This window comes from Haliaeetus leucocephalus, unplaced genomic scaffold (genome assembly GCF_000737465.1).
Source record: "Haliaeetus leucocephalus isolate CR32 unplaced genomic scaffold, Haliaeetus_leucocephalus-4.0 Scaffold1000, whole genome shotgun sequence".
In the NCBI taxonomy this organism is placed as follows: domain Eukaryota; kingdom Metazoa; phylum Chordata; class Aves; order Accipitriformes; family Accipitridae; genus Haliaeetus; species Haliaeetus leucocephalus.
This window is the reverse complement of record NW_010973436.1, coordinates 565,189-583,477: the sequence shown is the minus strand read 5'-3', so window position 1 is coordinate 583,477 and position 18,289 is coordinate 565,189. Positions and strand designations below refer to the sequence as shown.

Sequence of the window (18,289 nt, the reverse complement as noted above, 5' to 3'; positions counted from 1 at the left end):
AATTCTGAAACCAAATCATGAATTACTTTCAACTTGTCTGACGGCTGATCATCTGGTGAGCAAATAATCAGCACTAGCTGATGGTTGTGGGAGACAAAGTGATCTGACTCACTGTCAGCAGCAGGTACTCTGACAGAACAAGTATTTTGGTAGCCTAGGCTGGTAGCTTTGGCTAGGGTTATTTGTGTTGTTTCCTGGAACATGGGTTGATAGCACGAGGAGGTATCTAATTACGAGACCATGAGAAAGCTGATTCTGGATTAACAAAGAAGGAAAGTGATATGAATAGGAGAACTGCCACTCAGAGCATTACGGAGTTTTAAATAATTCTCAGACAAACCTGTCTTCACTCTTAAGAGGAGACTAGGTAACTGACCCCAAACTTTTAATCTGTAGTTACCCAAGTCATCCTGCTGCTTCTTTTGCATTACTTCGTACAACATTAACATTTTGATTCCCCCATGTAGTATAAAAATACGCTGACCATGAACACCAGCATGTCAGAGAGCTCCATTCTTAAGCAACTCATGCACAAGTTACCCAGGCCTGCCAGTTTAAAGCTATTAATTCTTGGAGCTAGTAGTAAGACAGGAGATTAATGCAGTGCAAATACATCACTATGACAAATGCTCATGTTCCTTCCCTTAGAATTTTCTAAGTTACCTTCAGCAATGGTGTCTGACTGAGGACACAAGGCAGAGCATAGAGCTGCCTCACGAACAACCGGAGTTCATTCACAGTCAGCTGATTTTGACACTTTCCTCCTCCAGAGCGGTACCTGCAATTACACACAATTCAACTTTGCTGGATGCTGCTAAAAAATAAAATAAAATCTAAACTTCTCAAACATCTGCTTATGATTTCTTGTAAGTCAAGCTTTACTCACAAATAACAGAATATTCAAAAGCATCCAAGAAGCCTAGGGCTTACATACATGGGAAAACTTTGGTTAGCTATAGCAGAATAAGCTATTGTTGAAAATACTCTTTCATATTAAATAGTGTTCTGGAACAACTACTCAGCCTTGGAAGAGCACTGGTTATTATGGAATAAAATTAGGCTTTTTTCCAGAACACAAAGCAATTGTGGATAAACTATTCAGTTATGTTGCAATAGCTATTGTAGTAAGCTCTCCCCATGCCCATACCAAAAGAGAACAAATCCCAATTTTGAATGGGTTTTTATATTTACAGGTCGTGTAGGCGCTTCTGAAAAATCCTCTTTACGCTGAAATCATCATTTTCATTTTTATCTAAAAGCTTTGTATCAAATGAGTGGCTTATAAGTGTTAACAAATTGGCTAATATTAAAAACCTCTCTAAACTCAAGCCAATATTAACTAGGTCTGAGAACCCTGAACAGAAAAGGAAAGAAATCTCTTACATTGCTGGCTCCAATTTAATCCACAATATGTCATTTAAACAAAAGAGGAAAACAACATCCTAGCAGGATATGCCAGCATGACTGGAATGCGAACACTATAAAATAAATTTTAATTTAGCACTCTATGTTAAAGATAGGTATTTTTAAAGGATATGCAAGATCACATTGGGAGTTCCAAAATCCAGAGTAAGCTGAACAATGAAATGAATTCAAAGTCTCAGGTACAACACAAGCTCGTTTATGGTTTACAATGTTTTACTATTTTTTCTGCAGTATCTTCCAGGAAAAGGCACAAGTTTTTAAAATAAATAAATATTTATGTACACATACACACACCCCCCCCTACATATCTAAACTCCAAAACTGAATGTCACAAGATGTTTTTGATAACCAGAAATTACAGGAGACTAAAAAAAAAAAAAAAAAGCATTCACAGAAGAAAAGCCCACGTCCATCTAGGGTTATTAATCACCAAGATCTCTAAGCACAAGGTCTCTAAACTCTTGGAGACTCTAAGAAGCAGAAAAGGTATCATGAGACCTAGAGAAGGAAGGGGATGGATAGTGCACATCCCTTTGTACTTGCCCTGCTGTCATACTCTTCTCTTCCAGAGCCAGAGAGGACTGAGGTCTACACTGTCCTTTGGTTCAATTCAGACAGCTCTTCACAGAACAATTTTCCAAACAGCATCTGTTAGGACTGCCTCATCATCCATCACCGTAAGAACCAAAGGAAATAGGGAAGTACAGCCCATCTACATTTTTCAGGTACTACAGAGAAGACTGTGAGCAAGAGCCACAGAATTTACTCTAAGAGAATATTTATCATCTGTCTTGTTCTTTTCTCCCCAGGAACTGTTGTGTATACCATACAGGAGGAGATCCTTGAGTATCACTGATGACCATGATTAACAGGGATTGCCTTTCCAGTCGAGTCAAGTCTACTGCATGACTCTTCCAAACCCAGGATCAGAACAAAATGCTCAATCCATAAAGGAAAGTTTGTCAAAAGCATGAACCAAACTTTAGGCAAAATCCAAAATCCTTTATAACCGATACACAGCAGTCAGCATGATGAAGGCTGCCCAACATCCAGCAGATGTGAACATCACATAGATGAAACTGTATTCGATATAACATGTATTAAGATTTTAAGCAGGTTATTCTCTTCTTTGTATCTTCCTACATTGGAAGCACTCCCCCTTCAATCTTTTAAGAAAGAAATAATCCATCAAATAACATGGGTTTTTAAAACTCTTAATTATGAAGACATGCAACTGGACTTTTCCCAGAAATATGCCAAAAAAGATCAAAGGAGAAATGGTGAGAGAAGGGCAAAAAACACTTAGAGCAAATGAGAAATGCAATCCAAGCACTGCCTTGATCCTGTGTAGTGCAACACTGGGTGGATTTTTCATCACCGTTTGTAATGCTAAAGGAGGTGGCAAGTACAGCTGTGAGAAAAGCTGATAACACCACCACGGTGACAAAAGAACAGACCTGGTCAGAAGATGAAGGAAAAAATTGCCCCCCCCCGCTCTTTCCAGGCCAAGCAAAGTCAGGTACATGTTAAGAGCAGGAAGGACTCTTGGAAGAGCTCGTCTGCCACAGAACAGCTGGAAAGGGCCTGGCTGCTGCTCCAAGTTCATCATCAGGAGGCCTGAGCAAGTACCAAGGATGGGAGAACACATAGACTGGGGATGCTAGAACAAGTAGAGGTGGGTCAACACTAAATGAAGAGATTAGGAGCGGACAAGTCCTTTGTTAACAGTGCTATGAATCTCTTGAGTTGGAAATTGCCTATCTGGCAGAAGTCATGTCTGTTGGAGTGCTGAATTTTTCATTTCCTGTTGTAATATTTTTACGTTCTTGTAACAGGGGCTTCATCCTCTTGTGTTTGCAAGATGGTGAAGGTGAATTTTTATCAACTCCTTGCACAAAGACTTACACAAGGATCACTAGGAAGGGAAAGTGCAGCTACAAGAATCACACCTAAACAGTAGCTGAATATCCTACTACCAAAGTCCTTCGAAGTCAGCCTTTAAAGTACTGCAAGAACACAGGGATTGACAACCTACAAGATTCCTGCTGAGGCAAGCAACATGCACAAACCACACACGTGCAGTTATACCAACATAAAGAGCAACTGCTCTGACAAACACTACGTTGTTCAAAGCAGCAGAAACAGGTGAAAACTGTCCAGGTGGGACAAAAGAGAAACAGTTTTTCCAAGTACTTCCCACTAAGATTGTTGGACTTGATCAATATTGTCCTCCACACACATAAAACCAAGATTTTCTTAGAAACCTATCATCCCGCAAGGCTAGATGCAGCCATTTTAAGTCTGGGTGGAGAATCTGCAACAGAAGATGGCAATTTGTGATCCCTGAGAGAAAGGCTACTACATTAATACAGTCACAATCAAACCGATACAATGAGGAGATCTGGCCTTGTCCTTCTGGATCTTCTGACTCCTTTCAACTCACTTCAGGCATGGAAAGTGCTAGCAGAACTAGGCAGCCAGACATCCAGTTTACAAAGAATGTATTACACAAACACTGCCCTGCCTTCAAATTCTTTGAGCAAATAACCTGTCCGAAAGATTTAACGTAAGTGCTGCCAAAGAAAGAGCTAGTATTTTTCAGAGATCTCATACAGTATTCCCATCATCATCAACTCAGGAAGTTAAGACACTTTATTTTTCCACAAGGCATAAAGTGTAATGAATATAATGACATATGCACCACTGACAGATTTTCAGTCCCCATGGCACAGAGACAAGTGGACTGTGTCTTGTTTGGTGTTGCTTTGTCTGGAAATACCACAACAATTCTTCCTTTTGGGGAACATTAGAATGAATTTACTGCCCAACTGTCAAACACAGAGGAAGAAGACACTGAAAGCTCAGGATGTTTAACTTATTACATGTAGTAAAGGTGAATCTGCTGTAAAAGATGGCTCTCTCTCGAAGACAAAAAGATTACTTTCATTTTTAAGTCTTACAGAACACTGGCATCTATCACTGGCCACTGGTATCTATCTTCAGTGACTCAATTTTGTTACAAACCCATATAGTAACATTTACCTGGTTTGTCTTTTGCCATTAAGAAGCTGCTGTGCAACTGAGGCACATTTGTCTGCATCTTGCGTAACCAGTCTGAGGTGTCGCAGTAGATCATTGTCCGGAAACTTTTTCATTTCTGATTCTTCTATCAAAGCCTTAAAACTGATGAGACCTTTTGGGAAAGATATTAAGTTAAAAAAGTCTCCTTTGTGATGGATATGAAATGGTAAGGCTGAATAAAACAACACATGAAACATTTCTATTTCAACTCCAGTTATATTTTTTGTCAGTGATTTACAATCTTCTCACACAGAGATAGCTTAGCATAATTTCTGGGACTGTAATAGCCAAAATATTTACTTTAAAACATAAAATTATATGTGATTTCTTTTGACTGTCACATTAGACAAAAGTTACTAAGGTTGAGAAACTAAAAATTGAAAAATTAGCCATTTAAAATTATGTGTTTCAGACAGAAGGTAAGATACTTACTTTTTTTGTTGTTAATTTTTGCCTCCAGAGCTTCATTAACATTTGAAGCCCATTCATTGTATGATTCTGCACGCATCTTTAGCGCGCTCATCATTGGATAGAGTTCCTCCAGGGTATAGCGGTACCTACAAGTAGCACAGAATTCAAACTCTTCAACAAAATCTGCGGGGGAGCAGGAGGGTGGAACGGAGGGGCATCAGGATGGGTCGGTCCATACAACACAGAAATTATCTAATAGGCACCCAGGGTTATATAATTAAGACCTACAACCACACCACGTTCCTCCCAAGACAATTTCAATATTGTAATTGCTTCAAAAAGCAATTTCAACATTACAATTGCAGCAATTGTGAAACTGTCTTAGGACAAGCTACATTCATGTAGGACAAAGATGTAACAAACAACAGGAAAGGAAAGATGACAACAGGAAGGAAAGCTAACAAAAGCAAAAAAATATTGCTCGGCAAGAACTGGATGTAAGGGATGATGACCTTGTTGCTATAAATAAAAAAGCAAATTAACTTATCCAGCAATTTTTGCCATCATAGAGCAAGAAGAGCTGAATGCTGGAAAGAGAAAGTCTTTGTATATGAGCACAAAAAAGGCACTTTGTTTTGAGGGCACTATATTTGCAAAGGACTGAGAGAAACAGAATACTGAGACTAGCACCACTGACAAAACAGAGTAGGCACTAGATTATCAAACCACAGTATGTACACATACAATAATTATCTCCAGAACAGTATTATTTGCTCTCTAAAGCTTACCCCAGTTTATATTTGTAGGTGGGACAGGAACAGAGATCCTCGACATGGTACAAGCATACCAATAACCCAGGTTTACATGGACAATAAACAGCAGACATGAAACAGGTGGTTTTACACTTTAAGCACTGTCGCTCATCATCAGGAAACAGCTCAAAAGCCACTCTCTCCGAGTCAGTCACTCCCTGCAAAAGAGTATGTTACATCACTTCAAAGTCTAATGAAGAGGTGACTATTCCAAGCTAAAACATCAGAAGCTGAATTTATCAAAGGAATAATGAAGTTTAGAAATAAGATATTAAAACCAGGTAGACAGAAATCTTGGTTAATGACAAATCAGCTATTCTAAGTTACTGAAAGAACAAATATTACCTTAAAAGAGACATTCTGAGCAATATTAAAGGGCAGGTGCTAAAGCAAGATGTGCGATAAATGACTCTTTACCCAAGTGGTCCTCTGAAATCAACAATGCTACTCAGGAAGGTACCATGTAGCTCTAAGCCGTTGACAACACAGTACAAGTCCCAGCATGTTTTCACACGACTGTTTCAACTGTTCCTTTCTTCATTATAATATCATTTCCTACAACTCACCAGTTTATCAACCTTCTCACGCAACCTCTTCTCATCTTCAATCATAATAGCCATGTCTTTCTGAACTGTAGATGCTACCACAACATCAAGAACATCTGCTTTGGAAGCCATTTTACAGATCATCTCATCATGAGAAAACACACAGTAACGGTTTAGCAGACGGTAATGTTCTACACATTGGCGACCCAACGGTAGCTGCATTGAAAAACATTAAATAAATTAAGAGTTCATTCTGGAAATTATATTAAGATACTAACTTTTTGTACTACTAACCAAAAACTATCCAAATGAAAGGCCAAGAAAAATCCTTCTAGCAACAACATTCATAATTCAGAATGTAAAACTAGAGAAATCAAGACCCTGAGTTCTTGTAAACCAGTACTGCTTATAACTCTTTTACAGTGGACACTGAGGATGCAAGTTGTTTAGCTAGGTTCACAGGGGGAACGTACTATCTGGAAGAGACCATAATTAGGGGTAACTAAATCACTAAACCACAGTAGGGCCAGGAATACCCAAGCTAAAAACACGCAGAGGCTGGGGAAGTGTCAAAGGGAAGAGTACATACACTTGTCCTGTTCTTACCACTCAAGGTATGCCCCATCAAAGGCAGGTTGCAGGGCATGCTGGACCTTTTTCTCAAATGATATGGCTGTTTTATATAGGACACGAACTGGGCTGCAGCCTGAGAAATTGCTGACACCGTGAACCATTAAAGTCCCTAACTAACCCCAGGCAGAGTAAACAATCCATTATGAGCTGGGTAGGTTACTCATAGCTTTATTTTAAGGCTGTCACTGGCCAGGCAGGTAACGATGCTCAGGTTACAATGAGGTTATGTGTTAGAGTCCGGTATGAAACTCATGGAAGGACAAGAGGAAAACCAAAACCAAACCAACTAATAGGCGAACATAGTCACAATGCAGAAAGCTTTCTTCCAATTTTAGTCATCTCCTACTTCTAAGTAATGTTTTTTAAATCTAGCAACATTTTTAGATGGGCTACATTTACAAATAGCCAAGACTTTTTGGGGGGAACCAAACCAGAAGAGGACTAATTTGAAGCATCAGTAGCTTCAAAGGATCTTTCTGAGATCAGGCAACACTGTGTCTGAGAAATCTGCTGGGAAGGAGAAATGATTACTTTTAACTTTGGAGCAACTATCCTCCATTTGTTTTTATTTTAAAAAAAGACAAAAAAATTAATAAATTACTATGACCTAATAATTGTAATGTGTGCCTATCTCTGTTGTTTCAATGAGCTGAGTGAAGCTTACTGGGAACAAAGCACAGGTTGGTAAGCCTTCTGTTTGAACATTAAAACTTTCTGTTCCCTTCTCATTAAGGTATTCTTCCCTAAAAACTTACAGCACCTCTGCTATCCATATGCTACCCATATTCTAGGCGTGCATAGGACCTTGCCTACCTTCTGCTGTAAAAGATACATCAGCTCTAATGTATAATTTCAAACCGAACCTTAGGAACCAGAGAAAGCCCACAGTTTACTACATGAAAGAAATACCTTCAGCAAAACACTATGCTTCCAGTAACAGGCTCCTTCTGATCCGTGGACTAGATTTGTGCATCAGCAGTAAATTAGAGCTGTACATCAGCTAGGAACAACTTTGGAACCGCATACTTAATGAAAAACTGGTTTTGGAACATACCCAATCAACTGTGCAAAAGTTCACAGCTTCAGCAAAATTAAAACCCTGATTGAAGCCACTGTGATAAGCTCTTGGAAAGGTGATCACAAACTCTCCAGCACACTGATTGGTTCGATAAACCTAGGAGAAAAGACAGACAAGTATTAGATCAAACCTAAACAGAACTGAAGGCTGTGAAGAGAATACGGATTTCCAATTCCTAGTAACTTCTATGATGACTTCAGATAGTTCTAAAACGTAAGCCCAAGAATTACAACTGACATTTGGTAACTTGTCATACAAAACCCTAGAAAGCAAAGGGCTTTCATTTAGCCATACCTGCACTTTCAGCCATTTTAAGTCTACTGTCTGTGTCTTTTGCACTTGCTAGCTCTGTGCACAGTTACACAGATAAAGCACAGACAAGGTTCTCTTCAATGTGCAGCTGAAGGGGAAGAGAAATTGAACCTACTCAAAAGTTCAGACTGCTGTAAATCTAATACTTCTGGTGCTATACAATCAGCATGAAAGCAGGCAGGTCTTCCTGCATCTTTCAGTTTTGGAGTCTCTCAAAGCATAGTTGACACCACAAATTTTGCTACTTTTTCCAGATTTTCCCTTAAGTCCCAAGGTCAGCTAGTCAAAAGCTAATTAAGTTGTAAAGGGACATAATTCCCATGAACAATCTAGTATGGAATATGATGGAAACTGATGAAAAATGTTTTTAAACACCTAAGAACTTATCCAGGAAAAATAAGAGGATGTGGATGACAAATAAAGGAAGAATGGGGTTTGGCCCCTTGCCAGAAACTCTATGCCAAAAAACCCCCCCCAAAACCAATTGTGTCTGATTAGACAGACATATGAAGAGCTCCTGCCATTGTTTCAAAGGTTGAGACTAAACGTTCCAGCTGAGATACAGAAATAGAAATATACTAAGGTAGATCTCCAGAGAAGAGTTTGCCAAGCAATTTCAAAAGCAATGATTCCATTGCCCATCTGTTCATACTGGCACATTATACTAGACAAGGAAGATACAACACACATGGAAACTACCACACCATCTCTGTAATAAAAGTGGCTTCAATTATCAGCTTTGTAGTAGAATTCAGTGCAAATGAAAGGGTTGGGTTTGGGGGAGTAGCACAGGAGTCCAACAACATACAGGCACTCCGTGGGCCATCAAAGTATTCGGGTTCATTATGGTGACAAGTTGGTGCAAGAGATCTGGCTGAGATTCAAATAGCTCTGGAGCAAGCTTCTTCATTACATCCTCCAGCTGTTCAGCTGCATACCCTGGGGCTCCATACCACGTTTTAGGCTCCCCCCTGCAAGATTATTAAAAAAAGTTAAATATAAGCAATCTCGTAAGTTACATTTTCAGTCTTCTGCTTTAAAATACACCATGTCAAATGAAGGGTATATCACCAGGAAGGAATGCAAAGATTATGTACCTTCCTGAATCTTCGCATTTTACACAGGTCCCTCCTCCAGACCTAAGTTTTTAACTGCCCACATTTCTGAGCACATACTTAAAATATTCTGGGGAAAAAAAAAAGACTGAAGAAGTCCTCAGTGAAGTTCTGCTAATTCAGCACAACTTCAAAACATAAGCTGTTTGTCTTTTACCATAAACACAAACTCCCTGTTGGATCTAACAACCAAAGCCAGTTCTTTCTGTCTTGTGCATAACTGCCATAAAAGCAACATATAGTAAGTAGAAATTAAACTTCCAAATTATGCAAAAGACCTCAAGGAAAAAAAAAAAAAAAAAAAATCCATATCCAGAGTAGGAACAAAGAATTTCTAACAACAGCTTAACCCAATGCAAGCCAGTTCAGAAAATTAAGGTTATGCAGATGTGTTCCAGTAGATATTGCTTCAGGTTTACAACAAAGCTGGCTGACTGTAGCAAAAAGATGAAAACGCCTTCTAATCCCTTATAAAGAACAATGTTAGAAAAGGTATTTAGAAAAGGAGATAACAGACAAATCACCTTCTCCCAAGAGTCCGGAAAAATTGGTAAAGCTGACCCAACAGTGTTCTTTTTTTCCATAAATCATGAAGCAATTGGGAGAATTCCAGAAGAAAAGAGTGAAGTATGAATCCAGAAGCATAACCCTCATACCTAGGAGCTTATTCCTGTACTCAAATAGCACCTCTGTCATGGTGAAGAGGACAGCTAGCGGGAGGGACTGTGGAAGGGCAGTTACTTTGGTACCACAAGGATTAGCACAAGTAGAGTCATCACTATGCAGTGTTAGATCACTATGCAGTGTTAGATGACTATGCAGCCTTGGACCTGGTCATCATCTTGGAACAAGTCTATGAATTTATGAAGACCAGCCACAGATGCAACTAAAAACTGTCGTGTGCCCTGAGCCAATACCGGGTTAGTCAAGAATTCTGCTCCTTGATACATGTCATTACCCAGGAATGTATGACAGCAGTTATGAACTATGCTAAACTTGGACCAGAATACTGGTACCAGGGGGCTCTGGACTTCAGGAGAACAGATAGCAGAGAAAGACAGAATTCTAATGGAGCTGTTAAGGTGTCAGCCTTATGAAGGCAGCAAGCTGCAGAATGGACAAAGGTGACAGTTCTTTCTGCACTGCTACCTGGCAGCTCCAAATTCCTGCTTTTAGAAATACTAGCATCAATGATGATAATTCTACCTCTGACCAGGACTGACATTTTATATATTTATTTGCAAGCACCCTTAGAAGCAAAGACTTGGTTTTTTTCTCCTTTTATTACCATTTCAAAAACTAACACAGGATTTAAAGTCATGCAGGAGAACTACTGCCTTCAACCTATAAAAGGTCTGCTGCTGTAGCCTGGTTCACTTGGTGCTATCTGCTCAAAGCACCATACCAGGATACAAGCTCTTTCAAGGCACAAAGGAACACTGAAGGTGGACATGCCATCTCTAGTATTTCACAAGAACAAGTCCTGCCTTCTGAAGTCTTTTCAGAGTTTGGAGCATTGTCTCTTCAGCAGCGGGTCATTAAGACTGATTCCTCTGGCCAACAACAGTATTAACCTCAACTACACATTGCTCTCCAACAGGCTAAAGAACCCAGACTTAAACCTCTAAGTTGAAGGGAAATACAGAAGAGTATCTGCAAATGAGAAGACAAGACATCAAGGATTTTCATGCTGGAGGAGAAATAAATTAAAAGGAGGCAGGGCAACTTTCACATGTGTCTGAATGTATGTACATGTCTGTGCACATATACATGTATGCAATTATGCATCTTTCTGGCCTTGACTGCAAATACTAATGCAATGCAGGACAAATTATGGAGGACATAATGCTATTCTTACAATAGCAAGGGAAGCTCTCCTAGAAGAAATTAAGTTTCTACTGCAAACAAAAAAAATCTCCTCTCCTTCCCACACTTTACAGCCTGACTGAAGACCCAGACAAAAAAAAAAAAGCAACAAATGACAAGGAAGATAATTTTTAGAATGTAATCCTGATCACTCATTTACTTAGCCTCACTCAAACATTTGTTTTAATAATGTCAAGTAGTAAGAAAGCAAGCAAATTAAGTCACTGACTACTTGGACTGGGCTACAGCAGCAGCTATTTCAAGGAGCAGCAATTGAATAACCAACCAGAAAGATGACCTACTGAATAGCAGCTGCGATGTGGTTTTATTTTGCTGGAACACTTACGCAAACAAGGAAAGGGAAAGAGCTTGACAGGTTTCAGTAAGAGTGACAAGAATAATTCAAACTCTAGAAAAGCTGTTGTAATGTGAGAAGTTTAAGAAGTTCAATCTATTTAGAATATCAAAGAGATGGCAAAGATCTGTCCTGATTACAGCTGACAAGTGTTTGTTTGATGAGAGGATTTATGATAGAATGATCTAACGGACAAAAAAATATGCAGGATCCTAAGACTGTTAGTTGAAGCTAGATGATTTAAAAAAAAAACTTGCATGGTTTTTAGTTTTACATTGAGCATAATAAAGTATTTGATGGAGTATCTGCTGCATCTCTCATGGATTTTTTAAAACTGGGAATGGATGTCTCTTTCCAAAATATGACCTCTTGTCCAAAAGCAAATCAATGCAGGAATCACAAGGTGTCAAATTTAACCCTGCTGCTACAGGATTGCAAGAGTTATCCTGGCCTGAACTCTGTGAATCTGGTTTTAGTCCACTAATTAAAAAGGGGAAGGGGGAATGAAAGGGAGATTGCTTCTCAGGCTGAGTTTATTCCTCAAACTCACCAATGCAGATAGTTAATTGAATAGCTCCAGTGGTCTTCTATATGCCAACAAAATGAAGAAAAGCACATTCCTACATATAGCCAGGGTAATTTCATTCCACATATGTCTGCAGTGATGTGAGCAAGAACAGACTGCTCCATCACAGGCATGTTGTTTAAATTCCAGCCACTATCAAGGTATTCCTGAAAATTGAACAGAACAGTCACAGGTTTATACAACATGAAGTAAAAAACCCAAGAAGGTAAAACTGCCAAAACAGCAACAGAAGAAAAGCATCTTTCTGAACTGAAAAATATAAGAAACAGGTCAATGAATCAAAGAACAAAACATCCACTGCCTTAGCTCCTTTCACAAACCTTATCTGACCTGCTTTGTTAAAATGAGACTTTGTTGTTGTTTGGAAGTTAATAAATAACTTCTAGGATAAACCTGTGGCTTTTAATGTCTGGTCACAGCAAATTTTATTTAATCAAAACTCTGATGTAATTCTCCTCTTCAAATACTGTGCCAGGTACACAAAACAAACACTTTGCAACCCAGTTCCATTATTGTGCTTTGAACCAAAGAGACTTATTTAATCAAGAACTGCAATAAAAACATACACAGTGAACGAATAAAGACCTACCTCCTCTTCTGGTCTAACTTTAAATTTCCCACCCCTAACTGGGAATCCACTGCCAAATTCCTTTGAAGCAATATCGGCTCCATATTCTACTGTCACATCCTCTTCAATGGTACTAACAAGCCTCCAGAATTCTTTTTCAACCAGCTCGGTGGGGACCATCTAGGCATGAGAAGAAGAAAAACAAGGAGTATATACTGTGGAATCAGTATATAAAAAGCATGTGCATAAAACCTAACTCAGGGAGGAACCTCCACTAGCTTGAAGTATTTCCCCATTTCAAAATTGTTTCAACGAGAGAAAAAAAAGATGCAGCAGAAGTGCCGTTCCACTCAGGACACGTCGCTGCTTTGTTCTCTCAGGAATGGGTGACAGTTAGAGTATTCTCTTCCTTACAGACACTTCTTCAAAACTGAAAAAAAAACCAAACCAAGAAGCTGGTGGAACAGGAAACCATGACACCAACAAGAACAAGGATTCACTGATGTAAATGAGAACCTCTGATTTCAGATTTCATCCCATTCAAAAGCAGAATTCCCCCCTCCCCCTCAAACGTTATGTATTTTAACTAAGCACAAAAAATGATATCTACATTATGGCATCAGGATAAATACATGAACATACATGTACTGGCATGTTAAAATAGTCTGACTTGAATGCATCTGCCATTTCTCCAAATGTGCGAAGTGTATAGTCTCTTGCTGCTTGTTCAAAACCAAATGCTTCTTGAGGCTTATTACACTCCTGCAATTGAAAAGATAATTATTTCCATAATGTATTAATAAGACAATCTGTGCTCAGACTTTACACAAATGGGCTACTAGTACGGCACCTGATGGCTAAGGCAGCAGGACATCTGACCGAAATGAAGTGACTGCCCCAAGTTGCAGTCAGAAGAAGAAATTACTCTGCTTAATTCACCAAATCACAATATTTATTTATATATCTGCAAAAACATTAAGTAATATGCCTAATATCTCCTTCATCTAGTAGAGCTAAGCAAAAAAAAGATGCATAGACCTCCACACTGAAGCACCTAGTGAGACTCCAATTTTAAATACAGAGGAAAGGTGCCAAATAAAATCCTATGTATTTTTTAAAGGCACATCAACTTTTGGCTCCAAAATATTAAGTGATAGCTTTCCAATTTGAAGCATGCCCAGTCTTCATTTTAGGTTTACCCTCTTATCACCTTGTTTGCACAACCTTAAGTAATAACAAATTGTATTTCCAATCCCTAGGATCAAGTTTAAAAAAACCCACAAAATAAAAAATAACCTTAAGCCTAACTGTTACGGTTTGTTGGATTACCTGAGCCAAACACTGGGGACACCTCCAGTCCCCTTTGGGAACATCATGAAGGGGTGGAATTAAACAAAAAGTATGGTAACTGTCATCACAGCCATCACACAACAGGAGACGGTCCTCATCATTACCACTGCCACATAAGAGACATACATACAAATCCACCTGTAACAAAAAATTGCCAGAGTGGGAATTTGAGCACTTAAGGTAACTCAGTTATCTGTAACATTTGCCAAAGCTTATTTTTACTTTATCTCCAAAATGGAAATGAGACAAGCAAACACAGAATATTTATGTAAGAGTTTAAATAACCCCGCTCTGTAATTTAAGGAAGGACCACAGAGTTGCAAGCCCTTCCATGTATTTTTTTTTCCAAATGATAGAAGATTTGATTCAGTGGCCAGGATAGTTTAAATCAGTAGTATTGAGGATTCAGCAGGTATAACACCTGCTAGTGGCTCACAAATCCTTTTTCTTGTTGCTCTCACATGCAGCATGTGTGCACAGATGTTTCATCCTCCTGTGAGACCAACTGTTTGGAGCCTCAGAGGAGAGAAAGGGGTTCCTCTTGATGGGATTGTTCCTCTTTTTCCCCAGAGATACTGGTCAAGACCTTCATTTTCATTTGGAATGGCACCAGTTTCCCAGCAGAGCTATGTGCTTTTGGGCAGGGGGGCAGCTGTTGAAGTCTGATGGAAGTTTCACCCAACAGCTACTGAGCCCCCAGGAAAAGGTGCAGGCACTCCAAACGTGGGAAGGGTTGTCTGCTGCCTGTCCTATGCCACACCTTCATCAGCAACAGACTGAAGGCTCTTCTCAAATACAGAACAGAGCTGTGGGGACAAGCAGACCCTATTGTCTTATGTGATTAAAAAAAGAAGCAGTATCTCCTGCTCCTTCCTGCAAGTTTTTTTTGTTTGGGGGGTGGGGGTGTCAGCTTCTAGGATTTGCACATTTCCTTCTCAGGTATCTAGCTATAGGTGTAGATTAAATGAAGAACATTTTTGATTTTAGGAAAGATCCAAGTAGTGGCATGGACAGGAAGAATCTCAGTATTGTCTTCTCAAAAGTGAGACAAACTACCATTGCTTTCAGTTTGGGATTTTTTTGGAGGGGGGGTGGTGGTATGTGGAGAGTTGGAGCAGGAACAGGGTTGTTTTTTTTAAGAAGCATCTGAACAGCAAAGTTTCCAAGTTAGTGCTGAAATTGTGGAATAAGTGGCAGGTTGCTGGAAAGCCAGGTGCCAAAGCTTGCATTAAGCTCCCTTGAGGTTAAAGAGTGATGGGGAGAGAGATCAGTTCACAGAAGAACTTCTATTTGGACTCTTCTTTCAAAATGTTTATTTCAAGATTGTGCCTTGGAGACAGAAAACAAGTCATTTTAATTATAGATAGTGAAAGTTAACTATCCTGTTATTTTCAGCTTTGTAACAGCACAAAGCTTTACAAGTATGTATATTGCAGCAGGCACAGACACTGCTTTGTTTCAAACACAGGGTTACATGAAGAAGTCCTTAGTGCGATATAAATGACATGAGACTTCACTACATACCCAAGAGAAACCCAGAAACACCTGCAATCAATATGAAGCAGCAAGAAAGCAGGGCATACTCACAGCATTAGTAGGTTTTTTAGATCGGACTTTGGATTTGTCTTTCTCTGGCTCCCCAGCAGGTTCTCTCTTCTCAGAAAGTTTCACTGTGCTATGCATTTCCTTTTCTGGTGCAACAGAAAAAAAAAAAAAGAGGGTATTACAAAATCTTTTAATGCTTAGCATTACTTGTTATTATTTATTTGTTATCACTTGTTACACTGCATCACTCCAAGTTATTTGCTGAATTACTTGTTATACCATACACACACTTGTTTCAGCTAACAATGCAAGATTTGAACACCTGCAATACCTACAGGAGCCAGTATTATCAGAAAAAACAAGCATGCCATCACAAGTTAGCAATGACTATCACAGCCCACATGTTTTGAGTTTTAAAGCCCGTTTAAATTAATTTAATTTAAATTATGAGTATCTTCGTAAGCTAAGATTTTGTTTCCATGTAGTGTTAACAACTGTGCTTGAATTACTCCATCAATTTTACAGCAGCATGTCACATGGAGACATGAAACAACACTACAGCTTCCTACAGTGATCTTCACACTTCAGTTTCTTCTAACAGTAGCTTTCACAAAAACGTATCATCAAAGATGAGCACGCAGCAGAAGTGGCCTGACAAAGAAGCAGTTCCTCTACATTCTTACACTCCTACCTAATTTGGGCACGTCTCTACTCAAGTCTTCATTCCTGACATTATTAAAAAAAACCAACAAAAAACCACACCCCCAAATCCATACAACAGAGCATAGAGAATCCCAGGGCTCTTAGCTAGTTAGAAGTAAGCTAGAGGCCTTTACACCTGGACATGAGACAGTCCGAAGCATTTCTTGGAGTCTGAGAGCTAATAAAGATATTAAAGAGAAGAATATCTATATCTATCAGAAATTTAAGCATTAAAAAACTGTCTAGATCTTTCTCCTTCTGCTCTTCAGGAGGAAAAAAGAAAAAAGGTTAATGCTTAGAGACACTCCTTCAAGAAAAAAAAAATCAAATTAAAAAAGACCACAATCTACACAAATTCTTGGGGGTGGGGGAATATTTTGAATGAACAAAGGAGACTGACAAACTGCTTAATTTCAATTATTAAGTAGTTGTAAATGGTTCCTGTGTTTGCTTTGCCGAATTATTTGTCAACAAGCTTACTCTTCTGTTTGATGGCATTAAACATTTCTTCTCAGTCTGAAATTATTATTTGTTAAGGAGAGATAACAACAGACTCAGAACTACTGATAGAAGCAATTTAAAAATCATATTATGGGAACTTTATCGCTAAGTTCACAGCATACTATCTTTTGCCTTCATTGAGTTTCATTTCCTGATTTCAAATTCAAATTCTTTCCTAAAAGTGTCTGAAATCTCATACGTTCTTAAAAGAGTTTCCTCTATTTAAAGCTAGTTGATTGATGCTAGCTATTTAAAATACACATAGAAATTTGGCTCAGATATAATTTCTGATTGCTCCATAAGAGACCCTGAAGTTTTAAAAAGTAGGAATTTTTTTTTCAACTGAAAACCTCTTCTTCTCCAAGAAAACTCAACCACTTACAAAACAAACTAAAAGAATTCAAAGCCATAAAAGGACTTTTACAATAAATTCCAATTTAAAAATGAAGTTAACAGAAGTATTTTTTTTAAATACTTTGAATTGTTCCAACTGCTGAATTTAACTGGTCTTAAAACGAGTTTGTACAAAGTTACAGAAATTGCATTCACATTTTGTTTCACTCCCCACTTGTCACTCACCATTTTCACACTTTGGAGGTGCACATCCCATTCTACGTCTCAGATTATGAGTTCTGGCTTCTGGAGGGTCAGATTCAGTTTTAATATTGGTTGCCTTAAAAAATAAAAAAAAAAAAAAATAAAAAAAAAATCAGTACTGTCCTTAGATGGAACACCTTGGTTTTACACTTGTATTTGGGAAAATGTTCACTGCCATCTAAACTCACGGCTGCTTGCCCAAGTACGGGCAAGACTGATGATTTTGGAATATACAGCTAGCCACTGCACACAGTGCTGCAGAAAAGGCTGCATACCCAAAGAGATTCAACCTGCAACTGTTTCCAACACTCAAAGTCCTAACAAGAGAGCGCCTATTAAGATCTAAAGAACTCTCTGCAGGTCTCTACAGCTGAGTAACTTTGGTGGCAGACCCTACAAGGTTTTAAAATACACCTTTCAATATTCTCAAGAGCTGAGAAAAGAACTGGGGAAAAAAAAGATAATTTTGACTTCCACAATAAAAAAAAAAAATCTTTCTGCATACAATTCTTAATCCACTATGATAAATGCCAAGAGAGGACTGCAAAGGTTCAGAGAACAAGCTGCTGTGAGACACAAACACTTCACTGAGGTACAATTGAGGTCTTAAAACTTGTAACCTGACTTGTTCTAAGAAAAAGCCAGGCAGATGGAAGTCAGATAAAGATTCTGAGGACTTAATTTAAACTCAAAAAAACATTTTATACTGATAAACAAATAAATCTCAAAAGGCAACCTGAATTTCTGAAATACTTGTATTCAATTATTTAAAAACGAGTTCAGGGAGAAATAACAGGGAACAACCTG

The 18,289-nt window shown here is 38.6% G+C and overlaps 1 protein-coding gene across 1 annotated transcript in view; it reads right to left on the bottom strand.

The window, feature by feature from the left end:
- Window positions 1-18,289, bottom strand: part of KDM5B (lysine (K)-specific demethylase 5B) — a 57,938-nt gene that overhangs the window by 15,134 nt on the left and 24,515 nt on the right. Inside the window, exons 6-18 of the mRNA XM_010584750.1 lie at window positions 17,465-17,558; window positions 15,725-15,828; window positions 14,117-14,275; window positions 13,430-13,549; window positions 12,809-12,967; window positions 12,184-12,365; window positions 9,106-9,268; window positions 7,962-8,081; window positions 6,296-6,490; window positions 5,706-5,887; window positions 4,939-5,063; window positions 4,468-4,618; window positions 664-778 (exon numbers count right to left, since the gene is read on the bottom strand). Coding sequence (XP_010583052.1) covers window positions 664-778; window positions 4,468-4,618; window positions 4,939-5,063; window positions 5,706-5,887; window positions 6,296-6,490; window positions 7,962-8,081; window positions 9,106-9,268; window positions 12,184-12,365; window positions 12,809-12,967; window positions 13,430-13,549; window positions 14,117-14,275; window positions 15,725-15,828; window positions 17,465-17,558 — 1,869 coding nt within the window. The remainder of the gene's footprint in view (window positions 1-663; window positions 779-4,467; window positions 4,619-4,938; window positions 5,064-5,705; window positions 5,888-6,295; window positions 6,491-7,961; window positions 8,082-9,105; window positions 9,269-12,183; window positions 12,366-12,808; window positions 12,968-13,429; window positions 13,550-14,116; window positions 14,276-15,724; window positions 15,829-17,464; window positions 17,559-18,289) is intronic.